The sequence below is a fragment of the Corythoichthys intestinalis genome, chromosome 17 (genome assembly GCF_030265065.1).
Source record: "Corythoichthys intestinalis isolate RoL2023-P3 chromosome 17, ASM3026506v1, whole genome shotgun sequence".
Classification (NCBI taxonomy): Eukaryota; Metazoa; Chordata; class Actinopteri; order Syngnathiformes; family Syngnathidae; genus Corythoichthys; species Corythoichthys intestinalis.
In genome coordinates this window covers 6,426,448-6,444,431 of record NC_080411.1, presented here as the reverse complement: position 1 = coordinate 6,444,431, position 17,984 = coordinate 6,426,448, and the positions used below count along the sequence as shown (strand labels likewise).

Sequence of the window (17,984 nt, the reverse complement as noted above, 5' to 3'; positions counted from 1 at the left end):
ATTCTGTTTGTTTTCATGCCACTAGTGGAAGACCGAATTTAACAAAATGTCATGCTCAAAGTTGACCAAGAAAAGAAAAGTGGACAACAAAAATGGACAGACAAATATGCGTACATTTTACGAACTGCTAGTACTAAACCTATGCTTAATAATATAATACTACTATGACTACTAATACTAAACATGCTTAATATGCTTAAAGACAATTGCTCTGTTAAAATTGAAAATGTGAAACACCATTATGTTAAAGAGCACAGCTCTTTTGAAGAGAAGTTTCATCCTAAATCAGAATTGAGAAGCCAAGAAATTAACAGGTTGAAGCAGTCATATCAAGAGTCAAGCAAGGTTATTGGTAAATCTATGACACAACAACAAATTGCAACGGAGTGCTTACTCAGAGTGTCGTGGGTGTTGGCCAAAAATAAGAAGCCGTTCTCTAATGGAGAAATAGTAAAAGAGTGCATGACTGAAGTGATGGCAGCAATGTTTGAAGGAAAAGAAAAGGAGGAAATGAATACAAAAATAAATCTCACTCCCAGGTTCATCAACCACAAGACGCACTGAAGTACTGGCTGATGATGTAAGTTAACAGTTTTATGACCCCCAAATGCCATATCCCTCGTCAAGCAGTGTTTTACAGCTAAAGCTACTGTCAATATGCAGCTGTATCACACAAATAAATGATTAAAAAATCATAAATTGTGATTTCTGGATTTTTCTTATTAGATTATCTCTCTCACCGTGGACATGCACCTACGATGAACATTTTAGACCCCTCCATGATTTCTAAGTTGGAGAACTTGCAAAATAGGTTGTTTGAATACTTATTTTCTTCACTATAAATAGATTCAAGGTCATCTGAACTTTTGACCCCAAATCAGTGCTCGGTAGCTTAATGACGTACATGTTTCTTTTTTAAATTTATTTAAACATTTTTTTTTAATTTAATTTGTTATCATCTTCCCAGATAGCTTCAAGGTCACTTGACCTTTTGACCTCAAAACAGTGCAGGTTTTGTTTTTTTAAACAGACACCTTTTTTAAAACGATATCGCAATTTTTGGCATTAGCATATCAATAACCTCTTGGAATGCAAAGTATCACGATGTATCACCATTTTGATATTTTGCCACACCCCTAAATATACCTTTGTCCTGGGTATCTTCTGTTCAACATTGTATATTGTCGATTAGGGCTGCAACTATCGATTATTTCAGTAGTTTATTAATCGATGAACTAGTTAGTTCGAATAATCAAGTAATATGATAAGGAACATAAAATATGTGAATACCTGAGCTGAGCCTCAAACGGTATAAAAAAATAAAGGATCTATGTACAACAAAAGAACAGTTGGCTAACTTACATAGCAAAAGTCTGCTAGATTATATGCTATAAAACGCTAACATCTTTTTTATAATATTCTTAACAAATGGTTCAGATGCATATTCCCACAAAAAATGGCTAAATATACCTTTACATTACGAATGCATTAAAAAAATGTTAGCTCAAACACAAACTTAGCTGATGTTGGTCATAACATGGAGCAGCTGGATTCAGCCATGTGAAATGTGTCAGACTAGACAGCAGTGTATCCACCCAAATCAATAAAACTAAATGCAAACACTTTCAAAATAAACCATTACAACGCCACTTTAATTAAACGAATACTCGAAACAGCAACATTTATTTTGAATCTTTTTGTCAAATCGAATACTCGAGTTAATCGATTAATCGTTGCAGCACTATTGTCGATTAATTATTGTATTGAACACTGCTTTTGTACACATATTATTTTATATTTCATGTTTATTAACGGAATATATTATCGATAAAGTTTAAAAGAATGTGTAGCCAAGCTAATGACGGTGCCGGCGTGACGGCCATACTAGCAGGGGCAAAACTCCCATTTTACACAATGCATGGCCATTGATATTTAAATCGGTTTATAATTTCTAAACCGATTTCCATGAAGATTATTCTTTGGATAACACCTACAGTGGGTATGTCAATGAAAAACCTTTGAAAATAAATGAACTTCAATCCAGAAGGTTATTCCCAGTCCTCTTGTACGGTCGTAGTGGCATCCATTTTATTGACATCCTTGCCCCGACTAGCTTAGCGTCGGCGTAGGCACGCGTTGTTGCTGTAATGCAGCAGCAGAAGAAGAACAAAGACCAAGAGGAAGAAGGAAAGGCACACGAAGAAGAAAAAAGAGGGACGAAGAAGGCGAACACAAATTAAAAAAATGAGCATGAAGATGAAGAGGATGATGAAGATTGGCGCAACAATGAACTGAACGTATTTCTGCTGGGAGTCGAAAAGAAGAAGCATAAACTGACAAGAATTAGCACAGATAAACATTGTAAACAGCTACGCAATGCAGTTAGCACTAAGCAAAACGTTTGGTCAGAAGCCAGTTAAATTTCAGTTAGAACAAGATGGGGACTTTTACATGGTCGGGTCGGAGGTATGTATGCACCGATATTAGCCATCATTAAGATGTATAAAGCCTTGTGATTCGTTCAAGGTTATATGCAGCAATTTTTAGTATTTGCATCTTTAGGATTTATTGGTAAACGACACACAATAGGTATACGCAAAAGTGAAATCCTTGTTTAATTGGGGTACTTTACTTAAACTTTGCATTTGTAAAGTTGAGTTATGCATTTAATTCATTCATCTTCTGTACCGCTTATCCTCACGATGGTCGCGGGGGTGCTGGAGCTTATCCTATCTAACTCTTAGCAGGACATACTAGTACAACCCCTAGCAAAAAGTATGGAATCACCAGTCTCGGACGAACACTCACTCAGACATTTTGTCATGTAGAACGAACGCAGATAAAAAGCTTGAAAAAAATAATGAATTAGTTCAAAAGTGCAACTCTTTAGCATTCGGAAACACTAAAAAAGGAATAAAAAACATTGTGGTGGTCAGTAAATGGTACTTTTATAGAGCAAGTGCAGGGAAATATATAGGGAATCACTCCATTCTGAGGAAAAAAAATATGGAATCATAAGAAATAAACTAAGAAATAACAATCAAAACACATCTCTAGTATTTAGTAGCACCACCTCTGGCTTTTATGACAGCTTGCAGTCTGAGGCATGGACTCGATAAGTATTCTTCATCAATTTGGTGCCAACTCACTTTGATTGCAGTTGCTAGATCATCCTTGCAGGTCGGAGCCTTGCTGTGGACCATTTTTTTTTTTTCCATTTCCACCACAGGTTTTCAATAGGGTTGAGATCTGGGCTATTTGCAGGCCATGACATTGACAGGATTAGTCTTTCTCCAAGGAATGCTTAACAGTTTTAGCTCTGTGGCATGATATATTGTCATCTTGGAAAATGAAAATGAAAAAACATTTTCGATTGAAAGGATCAGAAAACTGTCTAAAATTTCAATGTAAACTTGCACATTTATTGAAGATTTAACCACAGCCTTTTCCCCAGTGCCTTTGCCTGACATGCAGCCCCATATCATCAAGGACTGGGGGAATTTTTATGTTTTTTCATCTTTGTAAATCTCACTGGAACAACACCAAACAAAAGATCCAGCATCATCACCTTGTCAAGAGTCAAGAATTTGCATTGGACTGCATTACAAGGGCTGTTTAAAAGACCACATAAATAAAAATGAAAATTGGGGAGAACCGGTTGAACCTCGGTTCACTACATCTCTCACAGTTTAATTAACGCTAACAGTAGAAAACACATACAGGGGGATATTTCTCTCAAAGTGGCTTCCTACTTGAATTTGGGAAATTCACACAGATTACCGGTACTGTAATGCTAACTCTGACGAAGGTCGGACTTTCAGTAGCAGAATTAGTGGTGTGTTCCCCACCTCCGCAACTAGATGCTGATCGATCGGCATCCCGATCGATCGGGTCCGATAACGTAATTTTCAAAGTATCGGAATTGGCAAAAAAAATATCAGACATGCCTTTAAAAAAAAAAAAAAATGTTTTTAATTAAATCGTTTTCTAATTGTATTTTACCTCACAGACATAATATGTTACAATCATCCAGAGTCTTTAGTTTAGGCTTAAGGTATTGTTATCAAATCCATCCCGATAACGGCGGTAATTAATTTTTAAAAAATGTATCACGTTAAAATATATAACGCAATTAATGCATGCACTGCACGGCCCACTCACGCATTGTCGCGCTCATTCTGTAATGGCGCCGTTTTACCTATATAGAGAGCTAAAAGGCAGCGTAAAATGAGTAGAGTGAATTTTGGCAGCCTTTGGAGCCTTTTTTAAATCGGCTGAAGCCTTTCAATCCCTCTCCCTACGATTAGAAATAATGTGGGAAGCAATGTGGGGAAGCAAGGCAGTAATTGATCTTTTACTTATCACCCTATGTTATTTCCCAACGCATAGAAGATATATCAATTGGTAGCACTACGCACAGTCATGGTTGCACTTCCCATCATGCATTTGGGCATGGCTACAGTATCATTTACTGAAAGCTCAACAAATACACTAGATGGCAATATTTAGTCACAATATACAAAGTCACATTTATCCTTTAAGAATTACAAGTCTTTCTATCCGTGGATCCCTCTCACAGAAAGAATGTTAATAATGTAAATGCCATCTTGAGGATTTATTGTCATAATAAACAAATACAGTACTTATGTACTGTATGTTGAATGTATATATTCGTCCGAGTTTTATTCATTTTTTTCTTCATGCATTGCCGAAATGTATATGATAGGGAAAAATTATTGGGATGATTGGAATTGAATCGGGAGCAAAAAAAAAAAGCAATTGGATCAGGAAATATCGGGATCGCCAGATACTCAAACTAAAACGATCGGGATCGGATCGGGAGCAAAAAAACATGATCGGAACAACCCTATCCGCAACATGAACATCTTTTTACATTACTTACATTGGCCACTGCTAGCGGAAAAAACTAATATTCCTCGTCTTCAAAGGGGGCAGAGGAGGCGGCATGTTGAATTTCTGTCGGGCTGTGATTGCGTGTGTGAGGGTGGGGAGAGGGTTAAGTCATCAGCCAATCAAACGTGTGTTTGAGGGGGAAAAAATGGACTGGCACATTCAGCAAGTGAAAAGGGGTCAATGTAATTATGAACATAATGAAAGTAATTCACTTATTAATGGTAGTGTATATTCTATCCTTAAAACCTAGAAAGACCATCTAAATGACTTGTATAACTGAATTCATTATGTAATGCAAATAAGGTTGCTTAAAAGTTGGTGGGGACAATTTGAGTGTCCTGAAAAGTTGGTAGTGTTATGTCCCCACGGTCCCTATGCAAACCTACACCCTTGGTTTTTATTGACTACAAACAATTTGCAGTCTATGACTGCCTGAAGTCAAGATCCTATGGAATTTACTTCATGAAAACAGTTTTTTTGTACAGGCTGCCTTAACTTTTTGTTTTCAGTAATAAACATATTCCCTTTGGTTCAGGTCAGTCAATTGACCCTGTCGGTTCGGAATGAAGCTCTGCCTCATGCAAAGGATTTAAAGCATCATCACGAGGTCTTGGTCAAATCCCATCCTTTGTATTTTTTCAGGTTGGAAACTATCTGCGTATGTTTAGAGGCTCCTTGTACAAACGATATCCGTCTTTATGGAGGAGGCTTGCTTCAGTGGAGGAGAGGAAGAAAATAGTAGCATCATCACATGGTGATTGTCGCATCATCAGAATTTAATCTCGTTAGCAGTTTCGCTCTCTTTATGATTGCGTATACACAATGTAAATTACTATTTCCATGTTATACAGCTAAAATAAATCTTATTGACTATTGGTTCAATGCATCTCAAGACCAGTCTGTTATATTCCAAACTGTAACAAAAATGTTTTTAGATATTGGAAGTTCTTCTGGGCAAAAAAAGCAACAACATATTTTCCTCTTCCCCCAAATTTTAGCCACTAGTGTTACTCTGCTGAAGGCATCTGAGTGTGAGGAGATCTTTGAAGGTAATGATGACAAATACAAAGCAGTGTCAATCAGCACGGAGCCACCGGCATACCTCAGGTATTTCTTACTTCAAAGTTGCTCATGCAAAATATTGACAATATTTACTTGATATATATTTCTTTCATGGTTTTGTCCTCTGTGTAGGTATTGTTTTTGGCAGCCCTTTTAATTTTCGTCTTAGTATTTTGGAAAAAAATACTTATTAGTCATATTTTAGTCATTTCAAAATGTGTTCATCTTTGTCTAGTTTTACTCAACGAAAACTCAAACAAATTTCTTCTAATTTAGTCGACAACTACTCAAAATGTTTTCGTCTGTAAACTTAAAAATTTTTAATCCATGATTAAATCGATAAATAAAAGGTTACCAATAATTTTGAATGAACATTGACAGACAAGCACATAATTGTAGCGGATATAACCATCATTGTGATGATAACACACTTGGAAGGAATACAGTACATTATTTTCAATTAATTAAACTCACTTGGACGCCACGAACTGTATGTAAATGCTAATACTAATGCGAACGCTATGCTAACGCTACAAGTTGCATTTTGTGTGTGATGATTACTCAGCACAGACCTTTAAAGGTAAAGCAACATGGCATATCTAATCAAGATAAGAAAACAAAACTTACCAAGAAGCACCTAACACTTGTGTTTCACAAAAACAGCCTGGAATGGACACACGCTGACTCACCGGCCGGTGAGCACACACGACCGAACACTGCTACAATGTGTGCTAACTACACAAACAATAAGAAAATGTCACACATTGTCAACTTATGACAGAAACTATGGCAAATTTTCATCTCGTTTTTGTCTCGTCAGACCAAAACTGGCACCCATCTTGTTATGTTTTAGTGACCCAAGACAAATTTTCTGCTTGCCATCGTCATGTCATTGTCATAAAGAAATTGTTCATTGACGAAATATTTTCTTGATCGTCATCGTTGACGAAAACAATACTGTGTAGCATTGAAATGGTAAGGATATGATCAGCTGAAACCTTTTTTGTCCTTTCTAAGGGAGCAGAAAGCCAAAAGAAGCAGTCAATGGGTCCCAACACTTCCCAACAGCTCCCACCATTTAGATGCAGTGCCTTGTTCCACTACCATCAACCGCAATCGCATGGGTCGGGACAAAAAGAGGACCTTCCCACTGTGGTATGAGGAAGTCATTCTTTCAAATGTTTCTTGGGTAAAACTTTTCAGTGAAATTCGCCGTTTTGAAGTAAAAAAGGTGACCTACGTGAATTGTGTAGATCCGAGGACAACATTTTTAAGAGTTGGGGGGGGTCGGGAGATTTTTTTAAAAATGTCGGACGCTTGGTATGGAAGCAGGGAAAGCGGCATAAGCCAAAAAAGCGCACCAGAGTGGCCAAAACATCGACTTATTTTAACAAAACAAAGGAGTGTACACTGTTGTGTCCTGTCCCTTCAATGCCAAGCTTGACTGCACGTCGGCCGTGAATGAACACCTAAAGCGCCGTCACCCAGTTGTAATTTTGGAAGATGACAGGAGATAATTACAAGCTGGCAGATTCTAAGTCCATCTAAGTAACTAACGACATATTTTATTGAAGTTTCTAAACCTGTCGCGATATGCAATGAGTCCATTTATCACACGGTAAACAAAAATGAGTGCGGTAATTTTCATGGGTGCGTTTTATCGCCGCGCGCGTGCATACATTTGTGCGTGCATGCTGATGGCATATGAGACAGAAGCTCCTTTCACAGATGTTTATTGGTCATCAACACGCCGTAGAATTAAAAGTTCAGACATACAAAATAAGGAAACACGTCTATATTAAACAATGTAAACGTTAGCATTGCTACATTGAGGCTAATGGGGGGAAAAAAAGACAATCTACTTTAGCCTGCTACAAAACATTGGCCGTCTTCTCCAAAACGAAAACTTGCGGTAAAACGCTGACACTTCAAAAATGAAAAATCGCTGGTTAACAGCATTTGCAAACAAAAAAAAAGGAAAAACAATAAAACCTTTTTTTGCGGAGTGTAAAGTTTACGGTTAGCGGATTAGTGAACGTACTTCCGGTGAACATTTCAAAATAAAAGTACGTCATGTTCGTCATATAAATGAGGTAATCCCACATACTTCAGAATTAAGACTCTATAATAATAAGAATACCGTAATTTTCGGACTATAAGCAGCTACTTTTTTTCCTTAATTTGAATCCCGCGGCTTATAGTCCTGCGTGGTTTATTTGTTGATTTATTTTGATTAAGAGGTAACACTTTAATCGACGGTGGTGTCATAAGACTGTCATGAGACCGTCATAAATATGACATGATGCTATCATGGGCATTTATGAATACTTATGACAGATGTCATTACTCATTAAGTATCATCCAGCAAATTATGTCACTAACTTCATTTATGTCCAGGTCGGATCTTTTACATCCATTCCAAAGTGAAATAATTTGCCGGATGACAAAAAAATGACATCTGTTGTAAGCATTCATTACTGCTCATGGCAGTGTTGTGTCATCATTATGATGGTCTTATTACAGTTTTATGGCACTACTGTCAAATAAAGTGTTACCAAATACCATAGCTAGCAATTAATGAAACAACTGTAACATTAATTGAAGAAATAATTAGCACAGAAAAATGAATTTTGAATTTTATTTACATCTTTAGCGCTGCAATGCATGCTAGGAGGCATGTTGGATGACAACAGGGTTGACAGCAGGTAGCAGCAGAGGTTGACTGTCTCCTCCAAGGGAGTAGTGATGGCCAAATGAAGCTTCTTAAAGCAATGAAGCTTTGCAGCTAATTGGTTTAAAGCTTCATGGTGGTTCATTTGGTCTTAGACAGGTCTTACGATGTCGCTGTCAAGTCAAATTTTACCGGCAAATATATTTTGGTGTAAATATCCCCAAAACTGCAGTTTGGTAAAAGTCTACTCTCTGTCTCCTGCCTCCTTGTGTCCTGCTTTTGTCACTTCGCTCTGGGTCAACAGCTAAATTGAAGATGTTTTAGACCCAACAGGTACCTTTAGCAAGGTTAACAACTACTGTCTTAGTTTAAAAGAGCCTAGTTAGGGACAGAAATGTGAAAATGTTACAATTGTCCCTGGTCTCCATTAGTAACTAAAAACAGGCATTGCTCCATCCCAAAATACACTAAAACAAGTGATATTCATATTGCATTTAGAGCAGTAATGACTTATCTTAACTCTATGACACTGTACGTAAAATTTTGGCTGAAATGCTGTTTCTCCCCTAGCTTTGATGATCACGATCCTGCTGTGATTCATGAGAATGCTGCACAAGTGGAGGTGCTGGTCCCAGTTCGCCTTGACATGGAGATAGATGGGCAAAAACTCCGGGATGCTTTCACATGGAACATGAATGGTACAGCTCATAATGTCGGTAATGTTTTTTTTTTTTTGCGTGTGTGTTTTCGTTCTTGTGAACTTTGATGCAATTCCTCAACAGAAAAGCTGATGACCCCAGAGATGTTTGCAGAAATTCTGTGTGATGACTTAGACCTGAATCCACTGGCCTTTGTCCCTGCCATTACCTCTGCCATACGTCAACAAATTGAGTCATACCCTACTGACAGCATTTTAGAAGAGCAGGCAGACCAAAGAGTCATTATCAAGGTGGGTGTATTTGTCGGGTTTATTTGGGGATTAGGGTTAGGGCTTCTTCAGGGCAAATGAAAATGGCCAATGTAAAAGTTCTTAACATGCTTGAAAACTCACTAAAAATTGCACATATCAAAATGGTGAGTTTTCATTCACGGGCCTGACCTGTGAGGGAGGTTTTTTTTTATTTATTTTTTTATTGTTGGGGTTAGGGTTTAGGGTTAGGGCTTAGGGTTCACACTCTGCTACTTCTTCTGTGGGAGAAAAAAAATACTATGTACTTTTCAAGGAAAGATATTATGGATAAATTGGTTCATCTGTTGACAGCAGCGAAGAACTGCTTTGACTCATTAAGGCTGTTGCTTTACACTCTGCTACTTCATCTGTAGGAGAAAAAAAGATACGATGTATTTTTCATCGTGCCATAGTCGGACATTTTTTTTGACAAAACACCATATTCAGAAAATGACTAATAACTCCCCCATAAAACGTTCAATCTTTTTCATATTTGGCATGTACGTGATGTATCCCAGCCTGAATTCGACTTCATTGAAATAACACCCATTAGGCCTGGCGCCCCCTGCTGGAAACAGGAAATGGCCTTTTTTACGAGACCGACTCTTCCAGGAAGGGAAAAAAACCTAATGACCCCCCCCAAAAAAACGCCGAAAAGAAATTAGAAAAATTGACACAGGACTCCCGAGGGCCAGTTGAGTCCTGCTTGCAGGGCTGGTGAAATTGGTTACCCGATAATATCGGACAACTCTAGTTTCAAACCGTAAAAGGACCTTGCATACTTCACCTCATAATCTGTTTTTATTTTACTTGCCTTATCAAGATTTTATTAATTACAGACTAGCATATGACCCAAAATAAATAAATAAACGTGGTTGAGGTTGGGATACATTTCAGGTCTTAGTGTTCTGTGCTTTGATCATTTGTCTTCTTGGAAAGGCTCTTTAACTGATTTATGTACGTCAAACATTTTTATTGAGAGGTCTGCCTGTTTTTTTTTTTTTTTTCAACGTAGCTCAACATCCATGTGGGAAACATCTCTCTCGTGGACCAGTTTGAATGGGACATGTCGGAACATGAGAACTCCCCTGAGTCCTTTGCACTGAAGTTGTGCTCTGAACTAGGTCTCGGGGGTGAATTTGTGACCACTATTGCCTACAGCATTCGAGGACAACTGAGCTGGCATCAGAGAACATACGCCTTTAGGTAACCCGCGCAAGTGCTTTCAGTTTTGATTGCAGTTTATTTATTTATAGGACAGTGGCTTGTAAGATGACCGTTTATTGTCTATGCGTGACAAGAAAAGTGTTTTTTTTGTGTTGGTACAGGTACTGCTGATATTTCCAGTACGACATTTCCACAATTGTTATTAAATGGAACCTTGGGCTTAAAGACTTGTAGGCTCTAATAAGTCACAATTGTTCTCTTTTACTAAAATATGTTATTAGAAACACATAAAATTTTGCCATTGATTTAAAAATCTCTAATATTTAGTACATGTTTTGACCTACGGAGGGCGACATGTTTTATGTGCGCAATGGACGCTCGGGGTTATGATGTTGTTTGCCACTGTCACGAGACAAACACTACCGGTGTACTGCAATTCCCTCCCTGCGCGACGAGACGTCCAACTCATGCAAACATCTGTTAAAAGCGCCGAGTACTTACTATTTGTGTTTTTATTAAGTCTTTTATTACTTTTACATTGCCTCAAAATACTTTTTGCATGCGTTTCTCTTCTCATACTTTTAAGCATTGTTTTCTCCTGTGGTAGCAGATTGTTGATCTGTTGACCACATTAGTCACCTAGCATATTTAAACCACCCTTGTTTGATAGTACTACGTTTAAGTATTTTCTTAAGGCATCTTTAGTATGTTCTATCTGTATGCATCTAAACAAAACAAGCTGAAAGGTAGTACTTTGGGTTTCAAATTCGCCTCTTGTAGGACGTTTCGCCGGTGCGGCACATTTTGGCAGAACACCGGTTTTGTCGTATTCTCGTCTCGTCTCATCCCGTCTTTCCTGTTCATTTTGCGTTTGCTGCTCATTTTGTGAAATATCGACAGTGATGTCATGCACATTAATGTTCCTATCAGGTTCAAACTGAAAGGGTTGAATAGATGACATGTTTATTTTGCTGGAGTCATACTCTGGAAGCCCGGCAGCGTAAGCCAGTGATGTCACCGCTCTACGACGTCAACGACAGTGGCGACCGACTAGCTAAACTAATTTTACAAATTGTATGAAAACGAAAACACCAAGAAGGATTTAATGTCAAATTGTTTTAACTCATAATAATGTTTATCTTTTAAGAATTACAATTCTTTCTATCCATGGATCCCTTTAAAGTGACTTTGGATGTATTCTTTTTAGGGCTGCAGCTACCGATTATTTTAACAGTTAATAAATAACTATAAATAAATAGATACTTTAAAAAAATAATAATAACTAGTTAGTTCGAGTAATCTGATAAGTAACATAAAAAAATTAAAATACCTGAGCTGAGCCTTAAACAATATAAAAAATTTAAAAAAAGGATCTAAGTACAACAAAAGAACAATTGACTAACTTAGATTGCAAAAAACTGCTAGCTTAAATGCAATAAAATGCTATTGTTTTTTTTTTTTAAATTCAGTGCTCTTACCAAATGGTTCAAACACAAATTCCCATAAAAAACAGCTAAATAAACCTATCAACTAAATTACGAATGCGTTAAAAAAACATTAGCTCAAACAAAAACTCAGCTTATGTTGGTCTTAACAGTGAGCAGCTAGATTCAGCCATGTGAATTGAGTTATATTCACTGTTTCCACTAGAGGGCAGTGTATCCACCCAAATCAATAAAACCAAATGCAAACACTTTCAAAACAAACCATTACGATGCCACTTTATTTAAACGAATACTCAAAATACGCAAAATGTAATCCGTTTTTTTTTTTTTCTAGTCAAATTACTCGAGTTAATCGATTAATAGTTGCAGCACTAATTCTTTTTGCTTGCAGTGAGAACCCACTCCCAACAGTAGAGATTGCCATTCGTAACACAGGTGATGCAGACCAGTGGTGTCCACTGTTGGAGACACTAACAGATGCTGAAATGGAGAAAAAGATCAGAGATCAAGACAGGAACACGAGGTGAGTCACTTAAAAATATCTACAGTATTGATCATTATTCTGAAACTTCCACATATCTACAGTATTTGAGGTGATGAGAATAATTTCTGTTTTTGTAGACGTATGAGACGACTGGCCAACACTGCACCCTCCTGGTAGAAAAGAGGTCAAAAGACACATTTGTTGATCTGTCCTACAAGAGATTGAGAAGTTACTGAGGATACTCACTCGCATGGATACACACATCAATACTTTGTGTAGTCAGTGCTCACATATATAACAGTATTCTTGCACAAACTAGATAAAACAAATCAGCTGTAATTCTTCCAGTATCTCAATTCTTCACTTTTATTGGCAGTTTTATTTATCATTTCTTTGAATTGGCTTATACAGTATATAAATGCTTGAAGCTAGGCTAACTGTTACGTTGTTATTGAATGTATAATGGTCAGTGGGAAGAAATACGGTATTATGTAATTGCTTTAGCGATTTTTAAATTTCTGCAGAAATGGTCATTACAATCGTTGGACTACATGGAGTTCTTAAGCTAACACCACACAAACACTTTTGTTTTTCGTATTTTGGAGAGCATAATATGTAAACACTAACATAACCAGGGGTGTAAAGTAACCTCAAGCTGATTTAGATGCTGTGATATAACCTCAGACAACCTCTGCAACTACAGAAACGTTTTTAGGTTTTTGCTGCCAAATGTGTTTCAACCAGTTATTAAAGGGGAAATTCAAGGGATCCATGGATAGAAAGACTTGTAGTTCTTAAAAGATAAATGTTAGTACAAGTTATTATAATTTGATATTGAAACCCCTCTGGATATTTTCGTTTTTATACAATTTGTAAAATTATTTTAACCAGTAGGTCGCCATTGTTGTTGACGTCACAGGGCCACGCTGCCAGAATTCCAGCTATCACTCTTTAAAAAAAAAAAAAAAAAGTGTCACTCTAATTATGTAAGGTAGTAATTTAAATACGCCACAAGGTGTCAATGGAGAGTTTTAGTTAGGGATCAAGCCAATGAGTGCGTTTCCCTTGACTGACGCTGTAGTTTCTTTAATTCACAGTGGGAGAAAGAAAGAGTGGACACAGGCATTCAGATTCGTTGCTCAGACCGCACCGTTTATTGGCATAAGCTTTGGCAACTCTTTCACAAAACATGTAAGTATCATATAGTGAAAATACAACAAAACTAATACTCATATCTCTAAAAAAATGTCACCAAGAAGAAAAGTGCTTCAATCTGTATTACCAAGGCCCTATTCTCACACAGTTAACACAACAATCCAAAGAGAATCTTATCTTAACCGATAAGCGCTCAGGGCCAGCAAGCTCGACTCCCAGTATGGCTCCAAAGAATTTGAAACCTGGAGACTTGGATGAAATAAAATCCTCCATACAGACGTTGGAGGTCTCCTTGACTGGCTTGATTCAAAACCAGAATCAAGAAATCGTCAGAGAGCTGCATTTACTTCGCGCTGAAAACGAGAAACTCAAGCAGGCGGTCGAAGAGAGAGAGGTTCGCATCAAGAGGCTGGAAATTTTGGCTGATGATCTCGACCAGTGCCGACGCGCAAATGAGCTCATCATTTCTGGATTACAATTTACGCTTGGCCCAGGGGACACAGTGGCGCAACTGGCAATTGCTAAGCTGAAAGTGTATGGAATAAACATGGAACCGCTGGACATCCATCGCTGCCTTCTGCTCCCATCTGGGGGGAGATGACCGGCGACGGTGCTCATGAAGCTGGCAGACCACAAGACCAAGACTGCCCTGCTTAACCAACGCCGCCACCTGAAAGGGTCGAAGATTTTTTTGAATGACAACTTGACTCGCCGAAATGCCGAAATTGCAAGAAAAGCACGTCAACTCAAGAAAGCTGGGAAAATAGCCAACACCTGGGTCTCGGATTGCAGCATCCTTGTCAAGACGCAAGATATGAAGATAAGCGCTATCACGAGTCTTGATCAACTGAATATAATAGCTGGATAACTGTAAATACTACACAGCGGACCAGTATAACAACTCGTGGATGTGGACGGTTCGAACACACTAAGGATTATCTACTAAAGATAACAAATATTCTGACTTTAATTTGCACGGACATAACATGACACGAATACTGTATAAAATGAATAATAAGCATGTTTTCGTTGTGGAGACATTAATCTTGGGATAAAATATGTACAGCATGTTGTTTATACATTCATGTCTGATGAAACTGTTACAGTGACCTCTGTGTGCGCCAATTGTTGCTACTCACACCAGCTGTGATAACACAATCACTTCACACACATAGCCACAACAAAATGTTCAAACAGATGCAAAAATGTCAGGGACATGACGTACGCCGTGAAACAAATTGACTGGACGCTAAGTTACTAAACTCAGATTGCTGATTGTGTTGTTGTACAGTTTTGATGTATGTTCCATGCCTGAATGTGCATCTTTAGTTGTATGGGGGACGGGAAACTGATAAGCATATGCTTCATCTCGTCCGCCTTTGTCCTCATTCTTCGGTTCCTTCGGACAAATCATATCACATTTTGTAATTGTCAATGATTGTCAATGATACCGATGATGATGACAATAAAATTCCATAAATAAAATAGAACTGGCATTCACAATCAAAATAGATGCGCAAAATACACCTAAAACTTACTCAGACTTTGGTCAAATTATATTTAAACATTTTAGCAACTCCTTTAGCTCAACAAATACACTGGATGGCAATATTTAGTCACAATACACAACTATGATGCTGGGAGCCATTTTCAGGAGTCTTGTGAAGACAAACTCAAATAAATGTGAATCACAATAGACCCTGTCAAAAAAAAACTGAGCTATGGCGTCAGTCGAGGGACAAAACTCACTCATTGGCTTGATGTCTTATTAATGTAAAACTCGCCATTGACACCTTGCGGTGTATTTAAATCACTACCTTACAAAGTGAGAGTGACCGTGAAGTACGACAGCGTGGCCCTGCGACGTCAACAACAATGGCGAGTATTTTTTAATTGAAAATTTTACAAAATTTATTAAAACAAAAACATTAAGAGGGGTTTTAATATCAAAAAATTATTACTCGTACTAACATTTATCTTTCAAGAACTACATGTCTTTTTATCCGTGGTTCCCTTTCAGAATTTTTGACATTAGGCTTAATCTTCGATTTAGTGGGGGTAGTTTCAGGGCTCTGGAGTGGCTAAGCCAGCGCGAGTCAAACGGCCCGTCCTAGCATGCCAATAAAATACAACATATGCACGCATAGAAATCACCAGTGACCCTTGCAATCAATAGTGTTGGCTATGTTTTCAGGATGAAGTTATTAAAACTTACCATTGCATGTTATTAACTAGTAATAACAGCAACATTTGTAATCCAGCAGCTGTGAAGGTAACAGGCTGCAGAGCGGAGTGATATTTTTTAACACCGATGTATTTGTCGTAGCCAGCAACAAGTATCCAGAGTTTGTGTTGTTTGTCGTTCTTCACAGGGAATTAGTGGGAACTCTCATTTGCCCATTTCTTGTCTGTTTCCACGGCCTCTAAATGCACATTTCATTATGTTGCCGTTCTTCAGTCAAGATTCCGTAGACTGATGGCTGCATTTCATTGGAATGGTACTCGAACTGGAAGGCCCTAGTCGCAAATTCAGGAAAAAAAAGTACACTGACTTCTCTAGTTGCTTCAAACAGACCTCACTCGAAAAAATGCGCTGCCCGTCGATAGTAGACAGTCAATAGTGAAACTAAAGAAGGCAGTTTACAGTGTGGTCTATTTATCTTAGCCGTCGTTTTTCCTCCACTATTTGATTGCTTATGAGAAGGCAGATTTGCTGGAGGTAAACATGTATTATAATGTCCCAAAAAACAACAACGTATGGAACCCTTTGAAGTCTTAACTGGTACCATCCAATTGGGATAAGTCGGACCATCCATCCCACCATTATATCTGTTAATATCGTTTTTTTATTGGCAAGCTAGGATGGGACCATTGACTCCGACTAGCTTAGCCACTTTGGAGCCCTGAAATTAATTAATAACTAACAAACTGCACAGAACTCCAGCGACTAATTAAACCCCCGCTAACTCGAAGATTAAGTCTAATGTCAAAAATTCTGAACTTCCGCTTTAAGTTAGTTCCTTCCTGTCCTTTAATGTTTCGTGTTTTGCTCTATAGAAATCAAACAAAAACATACTAATTCTGTAGTATGACTTTTTATCCTTGTGATAAGGATGCTCAGACCACATTTTATGACCAATTTATGCAGGAATCTAAAAAACATTCCAAAATACTTTTTCCTTCCACTGCAGTATTATAACACTCACCAGACTAAAATTGTTTAAAACACAACAAAATGTAAGACGAGAGTCCAAATAAGTACCATAATTGTTCCTTGTGGCCTTACGTTGGTGTTTTTAAAAGGCTGAAATGATATTCCATGTCACTTCCGGCTAGGTTCAAGATGTTTATATTTAGAGTCCTTAGGTCAATAGATGTTGTTCAGTAGCATGCTTTAACACTTAAGTCATAATGTAGTGTATGCTATACATTACATGGTCGTTGAAAGGATTATGGTTCTCGATTTGTCATTTGATTCTTGCCTCTGACATTGTCATCGAGGTCTAGGACTATGACATCTCAAAAGTTTGTTTCGTATGCCAAGTTGACTAATGATATTTGTTTTGGAGTTTATTTTGCTTGTGACTCCATTGATCATTTCTGTTTTCTTTGTGAAAGGTATGGTTTTATACGGAAATGTAATAAAAGCAATTGCTCAAACATTTTCTTTAATAGCATGTTTGTATGCGGCGGAAAACACAGACAAGACTGAAAAAGCAGTTTCTGCTCTTGGACTCCTCTTTAAAAGAAAGTGCTGCATTTTAAGCCAGAACAACTGTTGTGTCTGATAGAACAATATGTCTATATGCTGCCATAGCAGATTCATGGCCCATGAAGCCCCCGAACTATTTTTAATTTGTCTGTTTTACCCTGAAAACTCCCGTTTACAGACGTGGCGCAACCGCTTTTGTTCTAACCCAGCCATAAAACTAAGGTAATTCCTTATATTTATTATTAAAAATGTCAGTCATTTCTAAAAGAATCATTAACTGATGTCTAATATTTCATTTAAAAAAAAAAAAAAACTTTAAAAAACTATTCACTCGCATATTTTAAACTTTTAAACAAATGACGTCACAATGAAATAAAATGGCGTCTGTAAAAAAGTCACGGATATCTACCTCATAACTATCGCTT

At 37.6% G+C, this 17,984-nt stretch overlaps 1 protein-coding gene across 5 annotated transcripts in view; it reads left to right on the top strand.

Annotated features, from left to right (window-relative positions):
* Positions 1 to 17,984, top strand: part of LOC130905513 (SWI/SNF-related matrix-associated actin-dependent regulator of chromatin subfamily B member 1-like) — a 27,381-nt gene extending 9,397 nt beyond the window's left edge. For 3 of the 5 annotated variants that reach the window (XM_057819010.1, XM_057819011.1, XM_057819009.1), the window contains 8 exons: positions 5,557 to 5,668; positions 5,913 to 6,021; positions 6,994 to 7,131; positions 9,218 to 9,345; positions 9,430 to 9,596; positions 10,612 to 10,802; positions 12,600 to 12,731; positions 12,830 to 17,984. In XM_057819010.1, the coding sequence (XP_057674993.1) occupies positions 5,575 to 5,668; positions 5,913 to 6,021; positions 6,994 to 7,131; positions 9,218 to 9,345; positions 9,430 to 9,596; positions 10,612 to 10,802; positions 12,600 to 12,731; positions 12,830 to 12,869 (999 nt within the window). In that variant the 5' untranslated portion in view covers positions 5,557 to 5,574 and the 3' untranslated portion in view covers positions 12,870 to 17,984. Of the gene's footprint in view, positions 1 to 1,102; positions 2,467 to 5,556; positions 5,669 to 5,912; positions 6,022 to 6,993; positions 7,132 to 9,217; positions 9,346 to 9,429; positions 9,597 to 10,611; positions 10,803 to 12,599; positions 12,732 to 12,829 lie in introns of those variants that run through there. The other 2 variants (XR_009061103.1, XM_057819008.1) reach the window with 2 other exon arrangements.